The sequence below is a fragment of the Rana temporaria genome, chromosome 5 (assembly GCF_905171775.1).
Source record: "Rana temporaria chromosome 5, aRanTem1.1, whole genome shotgun sequence".
In the NCBI taxonomy this organism is placed as follows: domain Eukaryota; kingdom Metazoa; phylum Chordata; class Amphibia; order Anura; family Ranidae; genus Rana; species Rana temporaria.
This window is the reverse complement of record NC_053493.1, coordinates 319,542,268-319,561,576: the sequence shown is the minus strand read 5'-3', so window position 1 is coordinate 319,561,576 and position 19,309 is coordinate 319,542,268. Positions and strand designations below refer to the sequence as shown.

Genomic DNA, 19,309 nt, shown 5'->3' with positions numbered 1-19,309 from the left:
TTTTTAATTTTTTTACAAATAAATATGTGAAAAGTGTGGCGTGCATTTGTATTTTTCCCCCCTGAGTCATGATTTGTAGAACCATTTTTCACTGCAATTACAGCTGCATGTCTTTTTGGGTATGTCTAAACCAGCTTTGCACATCTAAACAGTTACATTTTTGCCCGTTCTTCTTTGCAACATAGCTCAAGCTCAACAGATTGGATGGAGAGCGTCTGTGAACAGAAATTTTCAAGTCTTGCCACAGACTCTCAATTGGATTTAGGTCTGGACTTGACTGGGCCATTCTAACATATGAATATGCTTTGATCTAAACCATTTCATTGTGGCTCTGGCTGTATGTTTAGGGTCGTTGTCCTGATGGAAGGTGAACATCTGCCCCAGTCTCAAGTCTTTTGCAGACTCTAACTGGTTTTCATCTGGTTTTCATCTAAGATTGCCCTGTATTTGGCTCTATCCATCTTCCCATCATCTCTGACCAGATTCCCTGTACCAGCTGAAGAAAAGCATCCCAATAAAATGATGCTGCCACCACCATGTTTCATGGTAGGATTAGTGTGTTCAGGGTGATGTGCAGTGTTCGTTTTCTGCCACACATAGCATTTTGCTTTTAGGCCAAAAAGTTAAATTTTGATCTCATCTGACCAGAGCACCATCTTCCACATTTTTGCTGTGTCCCCCATATGGCTTCTCGCAAAATGCAAACGTGACTTCTTATGGCTTTCTTTCAGCAATGGCTTTCTTCTTGCCACTCTTCCATAAAGGTCAGATTTGTGGAGTGTACGACTTATAGTTGTCCTGTGGACAGATTCTTAAACTTGAGCTGTGAATCTCTACAGCTTCTCCAAAGTTACCATGCTTCTCTGTTTAATGTTCTTCTTGCCTGGCCTGTCAGTTTAGGTGATCGGCCATGTCTTGGTAGGTTTGCAGTTGTACCATATTTTTTAAATTTTCGAATGATAGATTGAACAGTGATTCATGAGATGTTCAAAGCTTGGGATTTTTTTTATAACCTAACCCTGCTTTAAACTTCCCCACAACTTTATTCCTGACCTGTCTGGTGTGTTCCTTGGCCTTCATGATGCTTTATTTCACTCAGGTTCTCTAACAAACCTCTGAGGGCTTCACAGAACAGCTATATTTATACTGAGATTAAATTAAACACAGGTGGACTCTATTTACTAATTAGGCGACTTCTGAAGGCAATTGGTTCCACTAGATTTTAGTTAGGGGTATCAGATTCACAATTATATGCCACTTTGTCATAGTCTAGCTCATAAAATCCCAATAAAATACATATCTGTTTTTGGTTCTAACATGCCAAAATGTAGAATATTTCAAGGGATATGAATACTTTTTCAAGGCACTGTAATGGTCAGGATTTTGACATAGTAGCAAGTATTTCTTTAATAAACTATCTGCATTTTTTTATTGTCCAAGAAAAGGTAAAACTATTAGAACTTTGCCATCTTGATATTAAATATCTAAGATGCCACATGCACATCAGTGTAGCGAAAGGCCTGTCAAAACATTGCTATGGCAGATCTTTTTATTGTTAGCTTTAATCCAAGTGTCAAATTCTGGTACACCACAAATATTTTCACACCACTGAGACTAGCAAGTGGCTATTTCATTCTTGCACGTAATTATGAATGTGGCTGTTTGATGTTGACCCACAAATAAGTACATGTATAAAAATAATTTTTATATATTTTTTTCTGATGCTTCTAAATGTGAATTTTTTTTAAACCATTACTGTGACTAATACATTTTAGACTGTAGATAATATTTCACTTTCTGAGTCTTTTCCTTTCTTCCCTTCCTCATGCTCAATGTCAATTACATGTACAGTCCCCCGATGTATTATGTCATCTGTATCCATTTGGCTTCTATTGTCATCCACTTCAATGTATTTCCCTTTTGTTTTTTGTGCAGCTTTTTTCAGTGCTTCTTTTAAATGTTGTTTAAATTCAGCATCAGGGCAGTAAATATAATGATAAGCTGCTCCAGCACAGATTGCTCCAATAATTGGTCCAATCCAATAAATCTAAAAAATAAACAAAAATGTGATTATATTTATGCCTCCTAAAAGAAAGCCTGTAATGAATATTGAGTCTGACATTACTAGCTTCTCTTTCTGAAAAAGTTGGTTGTCTGGCTTTCATGGTGACTCTCTGGCTTTCATGGTGACTCTCTGGCTTCACTACGTTGATTCACTGTTTGGGAACAAGACTTTTGACATTACTCTGACTTTCGTGAACCTGTATCTGTTCTAGGTCAGTATGCAGATGACAAATTCCCACTGCATACCATACTGGAATTGACTGCAAAAAGGTTTCTGCATTCAATGTCGACTGGCATCAAATGCAAAAAAAAATCATCAGGCTTGTGTTGTGTTTCCCTTGAATGCTTTCATAAAGCTCTGAACATTGCTATAATATCCAAAGTATACTGGGGACATATTCTTTTTGTTTTAGGTCAGCGACTCTGAAATGTCTAAAAGCTGTGGGTCAGCAAAACTGCCAAGCAACTAGTATTTTGAGAAGGCAGTCCACAATGGCAGCCACTGTATTGCTCTTATGAAAGGCTTACTTTAAGAAAAAGCCTTTGAATATCTAAGAATGAATTGCATTTTTGATACATTAGCATAGTTATTCATTAGACTTTCGTAAATATTACTATATTTAAACATAAGTATTATTAAAAATATGAATAGTAATGCTAAAGGGATGGGCATCAATATGTGAACTTTAATTATGACATGTTTTTTTAATTTCCTAAATTGAATTTCTTTTTAAAAAGATTAGTTGACTTCATTGACATGTTTTTAAAGTGGAAAACTCAAGGAATGTCATCCGCTTTAAACCATGAAATAATTAATGTATATAGTACACAGAACTAGTTCAAGTACCTACATCTGATGTAATATCAGCTTTTAGTAATTATCTGCGTTGTTACAATAGTACTAGCAGAGGAAGCCCTTTGAGACAATTAGAACTGACAAGGCAGTCAAAGAAAAGGGGGGTTTGGGACTTTAAATGAGGTGAGTATTCGTGGTTGAAAAAGCACGAAAAGATACATAAAGAAGTATCAATTACATGTTAATGCATGAAAACATTTAAGAATAACCATAACATGGTATGGGACAATTGTCCTTACGTATAAAAACATTAAAAATACACAACCAATAATAATAGACTCAAAAATTATTATGATGAGTGCATCCAGTAAACTGACACGTTGACCACTCTTCAGGGGCATGTGCACTACAATCTACAAAAATAAAAATATGAGAAAACCAGTGTGAACTAGTGTTGTACCCACATAATGGCAAAACTGTATACATAAGGAAAAAGGGGGAGACATGTATCCCTATTAGGTACTTACATAGCAGTAAAGTCTGTAACATGTAAGAACCTAGATTTTGGGGGCTGCTGAATTGAGGAAGGGACCCGCAAAAGAAAAACCAAGCGTAAAACACATTCCCGAAGAACAGAGGAAACAAGTATTCAAACATTTGTGGACTCCCTTTCTAGGATATAAATGAATAGGGTATGCTAAGGATCTATATTAAAATTGTTGTATAATATAGAGGGAAAAACTGGAGCCCAACACCAAAAAAGGGGGGGGGTCCAATGTGAGTAGAATGTGAAAACGTGTCCAAAAAGCAGAGAACTCAATGGTGGAAAAAGAGACCATAAAATAAATGTGAGTATAAATGAGAGAAGAAGGAGAGAATATAGCATAAAATTGGATACCTAGAAAGTGTAAGCAGAAAAAAATAGGACTAGTGATTACCATATTGGTCGTATGGAAAAAAATTATCCAGCGTGTGAGTGGTGTGCACACAACGTGCTGCTTGAATGGCCTGACTAGCACCAAGTGGGGGTGTTAAATACCCTCGATACGACCCGCAGGCCCCTCCCAGAATCACACTGATACAGATAAATTACTATTGTAGTGGTGGCATCAAATATGTTGGCTTGATTCCGTTCCTATACATATTACATCTTCAAGGCTTCTTTAGTAGGAGAAGGGCAGGCAAACACAAGCACTGAGGAAGCCTTGGAGGTGTAACAAGTATAGGAGCGGTAAGAATGCTGTTTACTTTTATACTGTGCACAGAACGTGGCACTGAGAGTGCATTTGTTTGTGGGTGTCCCATTTTAGATTTTATGAAATTGTTTTAAAATGTATGGAGAGCACAATTGGTATTGTTCCTTTTGCATGAGTACACAGAGACGCAAAGGACAAACAGAAGCTCCAGTCCATGTGTTGGTGCCTGTGATTGTTACTGCGAGCCAGGAGCCAGTTGGAGTATAGCACTAAAGGGGCAAAATGGCGTTTGACCTTGACTATTGATTTAGGTCCAGCCCAGGAGGTGATCACATATGGTTCACTAGGTGTTTTGCATGTGACATGTGGGTGATCCATTGAGGAGAAGGCTGTGATATCTGACATTCACTGGTGGTTGGCCACATATACATACAGTATTTAAGGACTTTTTTGTTTAATCATGGGACTCATTTATTTAAGAGACACTGTTTTAGTTGCGCTGAATCATTATTCATATCATATCTTAAAGGGGTGGAGTGAAAACACCTAATTGTGCTGGGCAGCAACTAAGAATTAACAGGTTTGTGAGCACATTGATTTACTTGTGATTTATGTAATGTACATTAGATTGATATGTCACAGATAGTTTATGGTATTTTGTATTAATAGTGATTGAGTTGATTGTCTTTCACTTTCCACACTTATTTCCTTGTTCCCGGGGGGCTAAATGACAAAAAAATGAAGTGCTCAGGAGGAGCTTACTGTACTCGCTATGCATTGTTAGCATAGGTGTGCGCAGCCTATTGCATTAGGGTGTGCCCCCGAAAGCTCAAACATATTTTCATGTATATATACGGACAGTGTCAGCAGAGCAATGGAGAGTGTCAGAAGTTTTAATTTTTGTTATTTTTCACAATTTTGTTAGGAGCCGCGTTAGAGTGCTTTGGTGAAATATCATGGGGGGAAACTGCGCCAAACAGGGTGATTAGGGTTTGCATTGTTAGCATATGTGTGCATAGCCTATTGCATTAGGGTGTGCACTCTAAATCTCAAACATATTTGCATGTGTGTGCATGTGTATTGTAAGGGGTTAGCTCGGTAGCTGGGTGTGTGACCCCCTGGATGGGTTCACTACACACTGATTTTATACAGACAGGCAGTCGAAGACAGTTGAAAACAAAGATTTTGGTTTATTCTTCCATCTTGCTGGAAACAAGTGCAAGCATCCAAACAGCATAAACAAAATCAAACGTAAAATAAACCCTGGCCACTTGGGGCGTCTACCTTCACCACACAGGATCTAGGGAGTCTGGCACAGCCTAGTGATGGGCAGACACTGCTGGTCATACAGCAGAAAAACAATAGTCTCTTTTTGATTTTTATCACACAGAAAAATCATTGACCACCTCACCTCCTCAGAAGACTTTCAGCTACTGCTCTCCTTACTCACAAAGCCTCAGGATGCAGCAATATGTGGTAATCCTCTGGATTACATATAGAGGCCTTACTTGCCTCATTCTGAACAGCTGAAGTTTTCCAACACCCTTAAACCTTTTCTGGCTACTTCTGCAGCCGACGCCTAATAACAATTGGTGTATTGTCTAAACAAGGCAGAAATTTATCTCCCGTCTGTGACAACACCCACAGATTTACCTGACTTCCTGTCACATACCCCCCCTCTTGTTTCAACCCTAGGGTTGGGACACAGGTTGCCAGGCAGGCATGCACTCGGGACAACCCATCTGCATTCCCCATTTTAGCACCGGGGCGATGCGTTACCACAAAACTAAATAACTGGAGGGCCAGGAACCACCTATTTATTCTCCTATTGGTCTCTTTGTTCTGTGCCATCCACTTCAATGGGGCATGATCCGTCACCAGTTCAAACTGTCTACCCATGAGGTAGTACCGGAGAGAATCCAAAGCCCATTTCACCGCCAAACATTCTTTCTCAATGGTGGCATAATTCTCCTCATGGGCCTTCAACTTTCGGCTGAGGTACATAACAGGGTGTTCCTCCCCCTTGATAATCTGAGACAGTACAGCTCCTAAGTCCACATTTGATGCATCTGTCTGAACCACAAAGTCCCGTGAAAAATCAGGCGAATTTAAAACTGGCTGACTACATAAAGCCTGTTTTAAAGCCTGAAAAGCTGTTTCTGCTTCGGGAGTCCATTTGGTCATGACAGACTCCTTCCCTTTGGTCAAATTGGTCAGGGGAGCAGCCTGTGAGGCAAAATGGGGGATAAAGCAGCGATAATAGCCTGCGATCCCCAAAAATGCACGAACCTGTTTCTTGTTGGTGGGACGTGGCCAATCCTGAATAGCCTCAACTTTGTTTATTTGGGGCTTGATTAGACCTCTTCCAATGGAATATCCCAGATCCTTCGCCTCTTCTAGCCCAAGGGTACATTTTTTTGGATTGGCTGTAAACCCGGCTTTCCAGATGGAATCCAACACAGCCTGAACTTTTGGCAAGTGTGATTCCCAATCCTCACTGTGAATGACAATGTCATCGAGGTATGCAGCAGCATAGGCTCGATGAGGCCAAAGGGTCTTATCCATGGTGATGGGGTGAGTATTACCGCGCTTACCACGAGAGTGGGGGAAGGGGGAAGGGGAGGGGTACAGCTGCTGCACTGAATGGTGTATCAAACCAGGAACAAATGAAGAATAAAGGGGTAGTGCTTCGCTGTGAATAGGGAATGGGGTAATGTGCAGAGGAAATATGGCAAATCCTTATATATGGGAAAATATAATCTGACTAGTAATCATAAATAGCAATAGTAAAGAATGAAACTGGTATACCATAACAAATAAATATCATCAAAATAAACGCGCTACAGTGCAGCCAAGGCTAGCTGCCAGAATGTGAAGTAGTACAGAGTGACAGTGCTGGTGTCATATAGTGAAATACAGTAGTATGTATGTACTGATACACAATAGAATGAATGAATGAATGAAAAACTTATAAAGCGCGGCGCATGCGAACTGAATCGCTTCTGGGCGCGAGTTGTTCATGTCTCATGACATCAAAAGAGCAGAGTTTTGATCTGTCTTCTGAAAGTCAGGTGGTTTTCCTCCAACCGAATGCTGGTTGGTAAAGCGTTCCATAGTCTAGGACCCTGAAAAGCAAACCTTCTTTCTCCTTTGGACTTGTATTTCGTTTTTGGAACCTTGACCAGATTTTGGTCGGTGGATCGCAGAACGCGATTCGAATTGTGAGGTTCTATCTTGTCGCAAAGATATTGCGGAGCCTTCCCATGGATGCACTTATGTGTCAGGCAGAGTGCTTTAAATGCAATTCTGTCTTTTACTGGCAGCCAGTGAAGGGTTCTCAACGAAGGTGAGATTGATTCCCATTTTTTTTTTTCCAGTCACCAGTCTGGCGGCCGTATTCTGAACGACTTGCAGACGGGAGATTTGGTACTTTGGGAGTCCGAGGTACATGGCGTTAGCATAGTCCAGTCTGGAATTTACGATTGTTCCCACCACGACTGCTACGTCTTCTTTGGGGATAAATGGAATAAGTCTGTGTAGTAGGCGCAACAGATGGTGCGCTCCGCTGACTACTGACCCTATTTGTGCGTCCAATAAAGTGTACAACGTGCAAAGTACAACACACAACGGTGACTGTAATAAACTAGATTAAATGTCCATGCAGCAGACAACTGTAAACATAACAGCAGGCAAAATCCAAAATAAAAGTGCTGGTGTAGATGCCAAAGTGACGTGAAAGAAGGTTGATTTCCGGTGTTTTCTTCAGAGTAAGTGAGGATGTCTCCTTAATTTTTAAAACGGTCATATCAAAAATACTCATATGGGAATAAAAACGTGTACGGCATGATTTTTCCTTTTCGTACATTTATGTTTTTGCCACCTGAGGTCAAAACCGTATATGACGTGTGCGGACTAATATACATAGTAGACATATTCTTGTACCATTACTAGTTTAACCATATGTATACTAAAATAGGGAGAAAGGGAAGAGAAAAGAGGAGCAAAGTGATCCTGTTCAATTGGCTACGGGGATCTTTCCTTAAAAGTTGCTAAGAAAGCAGTTGAGGTCAAAGTCTATGTTCTAACCTCGTGGTGCAATGGTATCAAGTATGAATATCCAGCGGGATTCTAGCTGACTTAGTGTTATAACTTTATGGCTACCACGCCAGTGTCTCACATAGGGCTCTATGCCCCAAAACTTCAACTGTGTGGGGGTCTTTATTATGGTGGGCCTTAAAATGTCTCGATACACTATGTTTGTCAAAGCCCTTGAGGATATTTTGGACATGTTCTTTTATCCATACTCGTAGTGCTCTTTTGGTCCGACCTATATATTGGAGTCCATATATATAACGAAGATAAATCCGCCGTTGCTAGCCAAAAAGGGCCATCTTCTTTGGGTATGTTTTCTAGAACTATAGCATCAGTTTCGGGTCTCTCAAATACGCTCTTGTGTTTGGAACTGCTGGCTGTAGATAAAAATCAATATATTGGCCCATCCTTGCTGTTAAGGAGTCAATACCGTTTACTATCGGTCTAGAGCTTTCGGCTAAAGCACAGTAAGGAAGTAGTTAAATTAAAGAGTGTCATTTCCTTTTGAGTAAAGAATTGATACCACTCATCAGCAACTTCTTTAACCTTCATACCATCATTGGGTACTACATGCCACTTATGATCCTATGGGTAATTCCATCCTGCATGTATTTTTATAAAGTTGTGGTATTTCACCACATTCATATTTGCTTATCTAGGGTGTTTTTTTAGATGCTTACTTAGAGAGCATTTGTATGCTGGACCAAGTGTAGTAGGTAGGGTGTTTCTGGTATATATGTAGAGGAGGGATAGCCAAAAGTGCCTGCTTCTGAAGTCATTGCAGCTTGATGATGAAATTCATTGGGTGGGACTTCAGGGTGATGTCATATCTGCTCTTTGAAGCTGTCACAGTCAGGGGTTGGGCTCAGAGATCAGTAGCTATACCAGCTGGATAAGTACACAAGCAGGTCACCTTGGTGGATGACACAAGCTCATCTGAGGTGCAGGGTCTAAGTACTAACTGGTATTCACCATAGCTCCTGATGGTGGAGATGTTTTTTTTTGTGTGTTTGTATTGCCAAGATTGCCCCACAAGGAGGTGAGCAGTCTGAGGTCCAGTAGCAGATATAGCAAGAAGGGGTGAAGCAAAAGTTTAGTCGAGGAACAAGCCAAAGGTCAATAATAAATGGTTGCCGGTTGGGATCAAGCAGAAGCATAGTTGAGGAACAAGCCAAAGGTTGGTAAAGAGTGGCAGTGGAGATAAGGACAGCTTCAGGTATGCAAAGGAGCAAAAATATCGAGAGAGAGCACAATAATCTGGAAAAAGGGAAGGCAGAATATGGCTTATATCTGGAGTTCATGAGAGGAGCAAAGAGTTCAAGGTTCACCAGAAACAAGAGACAAAGCAAGATTGTTCTAAGAGATCGGACACCGCATTCTCCAGTATCACAGGTGGCTCAGCAAGAGTAGCTACTGTCAGATGCAACAGAGGTCAAATGTTCAGATCCTGGCCCTGACAGGAGTGTGTGCTGGGCACAGATAGAGCAGCGCTTTCTTGTTAACAAGTGCTTATTGTAATTTCGAATGTAAGTGAACTGGCGTTTATTATTTTAATTACTGGTAATAAAGCAATTATTTACAATTAGAGGCTTTTCTTTTTTTCTTTGTACCTGCCATGTATATTTGAGCTGCAATATGAGCTACTGAATACGAGTAAGGAACCATGATAGAATATTTATTGGAGTATTGGTCGTACCCATACCCTGGGCTCCTTGGCACTTTTTAACTCCTTCCTTCTGGTAAATATTGTGTGAAGAGACAGAGATTGCTGCTCCAGGAAGGTCTTGTTGGGTGCAATCTTCTTCTCAGGAACTGAGGGTGCTAGCAATGCACATGACAAATAAGAACAAAAGATGATCAGGACAGCCGCACTCCAATCCAACGTAACTTTAATGTAAAAAAATGGAAACGGGCACTACAAGTCACAGCAACGGAACCTAGGACAGCTGACGCATTTCACACTAACTTCAGTGTTTACTCATAGCTGTGACTTGTAGTGCCCGTTTCCATTTTTTTACATTAAAGGGGTTGTAAAGGTTTGTCTTTTATTTTCTAAATTGGTTCCTTTAGGCTAGTGCATTGTTGGTTCACTTACCTTTTCCTTCGAATTCCCTTCTAAAAAAATGTTTTGTTCTTTGTTTGAATTTCTCACTTCCTGTTTCTCCTCAGTAAGCTTTCCACCATCATCAGAGCGGTGGAAAGTCATTTAGAACAGCTTACTGAACACCTTACTGAGGAGGAACAGGAAGTGAGAAATTCAGACAAAGAAAACAAAGAAAAAAAACATTTAGAAGATAAATCGAAGGAAAAGGTAAGTGAACCAACAATGCACTAGCTTAAAGGAACATATTTAGAAAATAAAAAACAAACCTTTACAACCCCTTTAAAGTTACGTTGGATTGGAGTGCGGCTGTCCAGATCATCTTTTGTTCTTAAATATAAAGATGTTAAAAGTCACTCAAGTGGAAGACACGAGAGGGATAAATCACAAATGCTGGACACCATGCTGGTGTCTAGGCACCGTGTGACAACAGCTGGTAATAGGATTGTACATTGTTCATATTTACTGTAAATAACGCAGGTGATTTTGAGAGATTTTCAGCATTTATGAAAACTTCCTTTCGTTTGCTATTGTGTCAATGGGACAAGAACTAATAGGATATCTCTCAAATGGGCACACAGAACACAATACAACAAAATTAGAGTTCTAACTCTTTCCCACTCTATTAAAGACGTAAAAAAGGTTACCTATTATATTAGTTTCAAATGTAGCAATATAGCCCCAGAGGAAAGGCACAGTCTGCCATTCTATTTCTTTATCATGTAATAATGTGCATTATTGGACCAATACCCACCCAAAGTAATATGACCAATGGACTCTTGCCAGGACATTAGAGCATAGACACTTTAAAATGAAAAAAAGTTACCCAATGGTTGTCCCATTTCCACATAATGACAGCAGGCCCAAGAGATCTTGCTGGATTCATGCTTGCTCCCGTGTAGTTTATCTATATTAATATTGAAAAGGAAGATATTTTCTACAATAAATCATTTTAGGTCAACATATGAAAGTAACTTACAGACAGTGGAGACAGTTTTTGTGGGTTGACCCAGTTTTCCTGAAAATATAGCATAAGCCATAACAGTACTATTCATATATACTAACACATTGTAAATTCATAAAGTAATTATTGGAAAACAACTCAAAATCACTTTTCCTGACAACCCATGGAGCCATCTGCTTCTGGCCCTTTCAGGGGCTTAGGATGCTGGAAGGCAAGGCAGGGTTTAAGATCATGTGACCAACGTGATTGGCTGTCACGGCAGTCACATGATCGGAAAGCTCCCGATCACAAACAGCGATCAGGAGCTTTCCATTAGCTGCCGGAAACTGTGGCGGGAGTGTGCAGGGCGCATGCTTTCAGCACAGCTGTATTTGCACTAATGCAAGCCAATATGCAGCCGCTCACTGCACCAAAGCCCACCCACCGAGAGACTGCATAAATAAGGCTACTCCTAATCTCAAATAGCCATTGTGAAAGAAACTTACCTCTGTGTAATGCTAAATAAATTTAATATCAAAGTATTAGCTTACAGCTAGAAACATTATTCAAAGGATTAATAGTGTAATCCAACAACAGGAAAACAAAATTAGTAGAAACTAGCTTACCATTTCGTTCAGTCGACAGGAGCTTGTGGACTGCCTCCCAAATTTGGATGGAACAGTGAACTGACAAATTTGTAAATCATTGGGTTGAGCAGCATTTTACCAGCTCAATGCTACTGATTTTTTGGGGACTCTGAGGTAGAAGAAACACTATCTTGATTACTAAAACTCGGTGGCCTGCAGGGTAAGAAGGTTGTAGGCTATGAGATCAATGCTGCGGATTAGACTGGAACGATGCTGAAACTGCTATTTCTGTTACTCCATTCCTTATAACTGAAATTAAATGTTACTTTTCATTCTTTTTTTCAAATGTGTGAAATGCTGAGGGGAAGAAATACTTCACTGATGCCCAACGCATAAGGTGATGATGGCGCCCAAAGCCCAAAGCCCAAAGCCTAGGAGAAGACACTTGTGTATTGTGCTGGAGAGTCCTCTCATAACATTTGCAATAATCAGTGTTTCCAGGATCTTGTTGGAAGGATTGTGACATCATCCCCTCCAGTGCAAAAGCCAGGGGTAAGTTAAGATCTTATTTTCTATGGGGCATTTTTTTTACAACTGTCATGCGTGATTTGAGATAGGAAAGTGATGTCATTTTATTACAAATCTCGTTTGATATAATAAAAATATACAGGCTTTTGGGTTAAAACCTCATATGCTGATGCATATTTTACTTTAATTACACGCTGCAGCTGGAAAGGTACATGTTTGAGTATAAAGAGATGAAAAAGTGTGAAGCATGAAGGTGTTGTCTCCCATTGACCTGTGACCTGTGATTCAGGCCTGTGCAGGCAGGAATTTTACAGGTGTCCTCACAGCAATCTGTCCTGTCATTTGACATTTATTTTTGTCACTCTTGGTGTATAGAAGGTACTAATATTTACTTCTACAAGATGTATGTATCATCAAAATTAGGAGCATGTCATATAATCATAATTTTGAATGGTCTTTTATAAACAAAATTAGCAAAGTAAAAAATACTTGATTGTTTCTACACGCCAGTCCTGTCATATACTTAGAACATATATTATGGAATTATATAAAGCAAAATGTGCATATATTGGTGTGAGAGTAGTTTTTTTAAATAATTACTTATCGAAAAATGTTAAATAAATGGAAATAAATAGGAAAACATGATTATTTGTTGTAGTAGTAGGGAGTAGTAAAATACAGTTAATTATTCTATATCTGATAACTATGTAATACGATACTTACAAAGTCAATGATTATGTGCAAAGTGCAATAAGTCATGCTATCCAATCAAATTTTAGTTTATTAAAACCTGACCAGTAATAGATCAATCCTGATTTACAGCCACTGATTTGATTAACTCCACTTCATGTTCTTTGCTTATTGAATAAGCTAGTTTGACTTGTTTGTGTCCTGCGGTTATGCATAGCTGATGACATTTGGTGTCTCAATTATTTTTAGGTAAAAGTTCTTACTATGACTTGTGCAATTGATTTTAATGTCTTAAGAATTTCTGGTACAGTTGTTCTAATACATTGCATGATCCAAGATAAATCACAGTAGCACTCTTATGTGCAGAAAGCTGAAATTCATTTTTTTATGCCTAATTTGCAACAATAAAATTTGCACATAAAGCATATGGTACATAAAACATCTCTCCATGGTCTGTTAATTCCATATGGGCAACATTTTATAAACATATTTATAACACAAAGTGATCATAACATGCAGTCATGTCGATTTTCAAGCCTGTCATTCAATGTCTACAACCACTTCTACTAATCATCAGAAATAATCATCAACATCTTTACCATAACTTAACAATTTAAAAACTATTTTCCGAACCATCTAAAAGTACAATTAAATACAGACAGAAAGTCTGGCTACAATTTTAGCTGGAAAGAACTACTTACTGCAAATAAATGTCCAAATACAACAGAAATTCCAATTGCAAAGGCTGGCAGTCTGTCCTTGTTCTTTGGATCACAGCTTGCAGAAACGGTAAAGACTAACTGAAAAGTTATTATAAGTTCTATTAGGAGCCCATGACCAACGGAAAGTCTTTCATTGATCTGGTGAAAGAAAAGGTAATATGGGAAATGTATAATCATTTGAGTTGACATAAAGGTTAAATAATAAGAATAATGTTAAGATTTGATCAGTATTGCTGCACAAGTTATGCAGTAATTGTCTGTTTTATTTGTGCAGCTGTCACCCCAAACTTTGAGGAAACATTTATGACAACATACACTATACTACCAGACATGTATAGTCATATCTACAGTATCTCACAAAAGTGAGTACACCCCTCACATTTTTGTAAATATTTTATTATATCTTTTGATGTGACAACACTGAAGAAATTACACTTTGCTACAATGTAAAGTAATTAGTGTACAGCTTGTATAACAGTGTAAAGTTGCTGTCCCCTCAAAATAACTCAACACAGCCATTAATGTTTAAACCACTGGCAACAAAAGTGAGCACACCCCTAAGTGAAAAGGCCCAATAAGCCATTTTCCCTCCCCGTTGTCATGTGACTTGTTAGTGTTACAGGGTTTTAGGTGTGAATGGGGAGCAGCGGGTGTGTTCAATTTGGTGTTATCGCTATCACTCTCTCATACTGATCACAGGAAGTTCAACATGGCACTTCATGGCAAAAAACTCTCTGAGGATCTGAAAAAAAAAGAATTGCTGCTCTTCATAAAGTTTGCCTAAGCTATAGGAAGACCCTGAAACTGAGCTGCAGCATGGTGGCCAAGACAATACAGCGGTTTAACAGGACAGGTTGCACTCAGAACAGGCCTCGTCATGGTTGACCAAAGACGTTAAGAGCACACGCTCAGCATCATATCCAGAGCGCTGTCAGCATTTCTGCAGTGGTTGAAGGGGTGGGGGTCAGCCTGTCAGTGCTCAGACCATAAGCTGCACACTGCATCAAATTGGTCTGCATAGCTGTTGTTCCAGAAGGAAGCCTCTTCTAGAGATGATGCACAAGAAAGCCTGCAAACAGTTTGCTAAAGACAAACAGACTAAGGACTGGATTACTGGAACCATAACCAAGATTAACTTATTTGGCCACACAAAATATGGACTTTTTGGGCCCAATTTGAACATTTTAAATTAGGGGTGTACTCGTTTTTGTTGCCAGCGGTTTAGACATCAATGGCTGTGTGTTGAGTTATTTTGAGGGGACAGCAAATTGATACTGTAATACAACCTGTACACTACTTTACATTGTAGCAAATTGTCAATTCTTCAGTGTTTTCACATAAAAAGATATAATATATTTACAAAAATGTGAGGGGTTTACTCACTTTCGTGAGATTCTGTATATGTTCCCTGCATGTCTCATACAAGGTGCATGGTTAGAAAATGGATGTCCAGTAAATAATTATAATGTTAATGTCTTCCGCTATAACCATTATGCAGATAGGCAGACTTGGCTCCTCATGGCCAGGGAACTTACTGGCTTTGCAATAAAGATTTCCAAGAAATCCCATTACTGGTGACATTGACGTTTTGCAGAGCAGAATGGCCCAGTTAAAATAGAAATTATGCAGGTAGCTGGGGCAGCACTTTGGATTAGCAGTTTCTACTTTCACCTTAAGACATTGGTATTTTGGGTTTGATGCCCATTATGCCTCGCACACACACGGTCGGACCTTTGACTGTGTAAAAGTCCGCTGTAACCCCATCGGAAGTCCGATGGACAAAAAGAGAACAGGTTCTCTATCTAAGGTCCATCAGACACGCCCAGACTTTCCGAGAAAAAAAGACAGTCGGACTTTTCTTCTCAGAAAGTCCGGCCGTGTGTACAAGGCATAAGTGAAACAAAGTTTTGTTTTTACTCAGTTGACTTAAAGCCCCAAATAAATAAACTTAAGGATCGGAGTCCTACTAACATACAATTCAATATCATAAAGGGACTTATATTATTTGGGCGGATGCCTAGCCGGCATGACTAAAATATCCTAATGTATAGTGAAATAATTTGTTTCATTATAAGACACTATTTTGACAGACGCCTACTATTTGTGACTGCCTTTTTTATCAGCTTACCTTTAGGCTCCTTTGACTTTATCAGAAGTCCTAGTTCCATTTGTCTTGAGGTCACAGTGATCAACAAAGTGTAAAAAAAATCTCTGATCACTTTCCTCCCTCCCCACCCCTCTCCAGTAGTACAGTTTCACTATGGTGGAACCGAACTACTCTGTTAAAGTATGTAAAAAACAAGTTTCAAAAATCCAAAAAAATTTAACATACTGTCACCAGTCAGTATCCCCAATCACTGCCACATCAGCCATATGATGAAGCTGTACTGCACTGGTGACAGTGTGTAAAAAATAAATTAAAAAAAATGTATTTATTTCTTCATTTATAACTTTCACACAAACCAATTAATACCTTTCTGTCCAAAATGCCTATTGATGTGAAACACATCATGGAGGGACAAAAACAAAAATACATTTTGGCATACATTTAGGAAGAAATTCGATTTTATTGGATATGTTTTATAACAGAAAGTAGAACATTTCTATATTTAAATTTTTTTTTGTGGTATTTTTTCATTTATATAGAACAAAATTAAAAACCCAGTGGTGAACCAATACCACCAAAAGAAAGCTCTATTTGTGTAAAAAATATTGGGCTAGATTCAGGTAGAAGTTACGGCGGCGTATCTCCAGATGCGCCGCCGTAATTTCAAATCTGCGCCGTCGTATCTTTACGCCGATTCTCAAAGGCAGATACGTTCAAAAAATAGGCTTTCTCCGCCGACGTAACTTGAATACGGTGGCGTATAATTGTGTGCAATTTTACGCTGGCCGCTAGGGGCGCTTCCGTTGTTTTCAGCGTAGAATATGCAAATGACCTAGATACGCCGATTCACAAACGTACCTACGCCCGGAGCAATTTATTTACGTTGTTTACGTTAGGCTTTTTCGGCGTAAGGTTACTCCTGCTATTAGGAGGCGCAGCCAATGTTAAGTATGGACGTCGTTCCCGCTTCGAAATTTTTATTTTTTACGTCGTTTGCGTAAGTCGTTCGCGAATAGGGCTGGACGTAATTTACGTTCACGTCGAAAGCAATGACCATTTGCGGCGTAATTTCGAGCATGCACACTGGGATTCTTTCACGAACGGCGCATGCGCCGCTCGAAAAAAAATTAAAATACGCGGGGTCACCATTAATTTAAATAAAACACGCCCCCTCATCATCATTTGAATTAGGCGCGCTTACGCCGGCAACATTTACGCTACGCCGCCGTAAGTTATAAGGCAAGTGCTTTGTGAATACAGCACTTGCCTCTCTAACTTACGGCGGCGCAGCGTAAATACGATACGCTGCGCTGCCGTAATAATGGGCGCAGCTACCTGAATTTAGCCATGTATTTATTTTTTATTTGCATACAGCATTGCATGACTGATCAATTAACAGCTAAAGTAGCAGAGTGCTGAATAGCAAAAAATGGCCTGGTCATGAATGGGAAGAAACCTTCCAGAGGTCAATTGGTTAATATGACAGCATTAGAAAAATTGATTCAGATAGATAGTGCATTTGTGTCAATTTAATATGTGTGAGCAGAGAGTGATTTTAATAAAAATGATCTAGAGGAAATATTTACCATTGTTACACCTAGGTTCCCAGTGATATCAGTTGGTGTAATAAGATATAGTAGTCCTGCCCCAAAGATGGCTCCCAGGCATTGTGCCATGATATAAAATACTGACTTTGCAAGTGTTAATTTTCTTGTGCATACAAGAGCGATTGTCACTGCAGGATTAATATGAGCACCACTGATATGTCCAAAGCAATGCACCATGGTTACAATACCATATCCAAAGCACAGGGATATAAGCACTATGTCTGCTGACTGAGAGCTGTCTGCTGAGGTCCAGCTGATTGTTGAACCAAGACCAAGAAAGACAAAGATAAGAGTTCCCACAAATTCTGCAGAGACGGCTTTCCAGAATGACTGTGTCCATACACCTTTAAAAGCCACCATAATGATTCCTGGCAAGTTCCTGGCACAGAAAATAAGAGTTTTATCAGAACTTACAACAGAACAATATAATCGCTGACATATGTTTGTAAGTGCTAAATGGCAAAGGATTATTCAAATATATAATTTGATCCAAACCATTTTTCCTAGAAACATTCCAAAGATGCTGCCAGTTATGTGCAGTGCTTGAGAATAATTTCACAATCAACATCTGTGCTGCATAAATGGAATGCATGAAGTTTTAGAGACATATGGGTCCAAGACTAACTGTAGGCATGAGTGGCCTGTGTCAGAAAATATGCGCCACCTGTTCCACGATATCTTCCTTTCCAAACAAGCCTCTCATAAACCTGAACTAAATGTAAGAATTCACCACAAGCGGCATAATACAGCTCAACAATTTTCATCATGTGAAATAATGGGGTTAAATTACTAAAGAAATACCAGCTGCTCCCCTCATAAGGTGGAAGTTCACCTTGCAAATTGTGTGCTCACATACACTTTGTAAATAAGGGGAAAATATGTTCACTTTAAATGTGCAATTGCGTACATCAATCAAACAAATAATATTCCCACACTTAAATAATCTAACCTATATACTCTAAAGCCCTGTACACATGATCGGTTTGTCTGATGAAAACAGACCGATGGACTGTTTTCATCGGACAAACCGATCGTGTGTGGCCACATTGGTTTGTTTTCCATCGGTGAAAAAAAATAGAACATGTTTTAAATGTTTCCTATGGATAAAAAAACGATAAAAAAACGACTTCTGACAGTGAGCTTCTTTGATCCATAGGGGAAGTACAGTCAATTGAGCTTTTTTAAATGTAAGAAGCGTTAAGTACCTAAATCTGACTTAGTATCAGCTTCTTACAACCTCTTGTGCAGCAGCTTTCAGACTGGGAGAGGGACAAGCTGTACAAAGAGCCAATTACTGTTGCTCAAGTCCCCATGTGCTAACGTGGGGCATGCTGATAGAAAAAGAGAGCAGAGTGATAGAGAGATGAGCCAATCCATCTGCTTTTTTGCCTTTTACTGCCAAGGAACAGACTGGGAGAGGGACAAGACCTGTAAGCGTTACATAACTAAAGTATAGAAATATTCAGACATCTTTCACGGCAGACATAATTGCGTAAATTGGAAGATAGGGTGAACATAAATACAAATCCTTTTGCAGGAAAAACAACTCCCATATATGTAATTCGTCTATGTAATTAGCTGTTTGCTTAAAGGGTCACTAAAGGAAAAAAAAATTTGCTGAAATTACTGTTTACAGGGTATAGAGACATAAAAGTTAACTGATTCCTTTTAAAAATTATTAAAAATTTTATTTAATCTATCATATAATGTGCCTCTAGTTTCACGTTCGGTTTTAAAGTTACATACATGAATTTCCGGGTGAGAGGTGAGTCGGGAAGACTCTTAGAACCAATCAGATTCATTTTAAAAACAAAACACTGCCCTGGATTTGTTGTTTTTGTTCTGAGGAGTTTTAGACACACAGTAATGACAGCTT

The 19,309-nt window shown here is 39.2% G+C and overlaps 1 protein-coding gene across 1 annotated transcript; it reads right to left on the bottom strand.

Annotated features, from left to right (window-relative positions):
- Positions 1-1,330: 1,330 nt before the first annotated feature.
- Positions 1,331-17,902, bottom strand: LOC120939660 (aquaporin-4-like). Its single transcript, XM_040352001.1, has 4 exons — positions 17,413-17,902; positions 13,699-13,857; positions 11,076-11,156; positions 1,331-2,047 (listed from the first exon to the last, which is right to left on the bottom strand). Exons 1-4 carry the CDS (start codon positions 17,791-17,793, stop codon positions 1,772-1,774), a joined length of 897 nt encoding a protein of 298 aa, XP_040207935.1. The 5' UTR covers positions 17,794-17,902; the 3' UTR covers positions 1,331-1,771.
- Between the last annotated feature and the right edge of the window lie 1,407 nt (positions 17,903-19,309).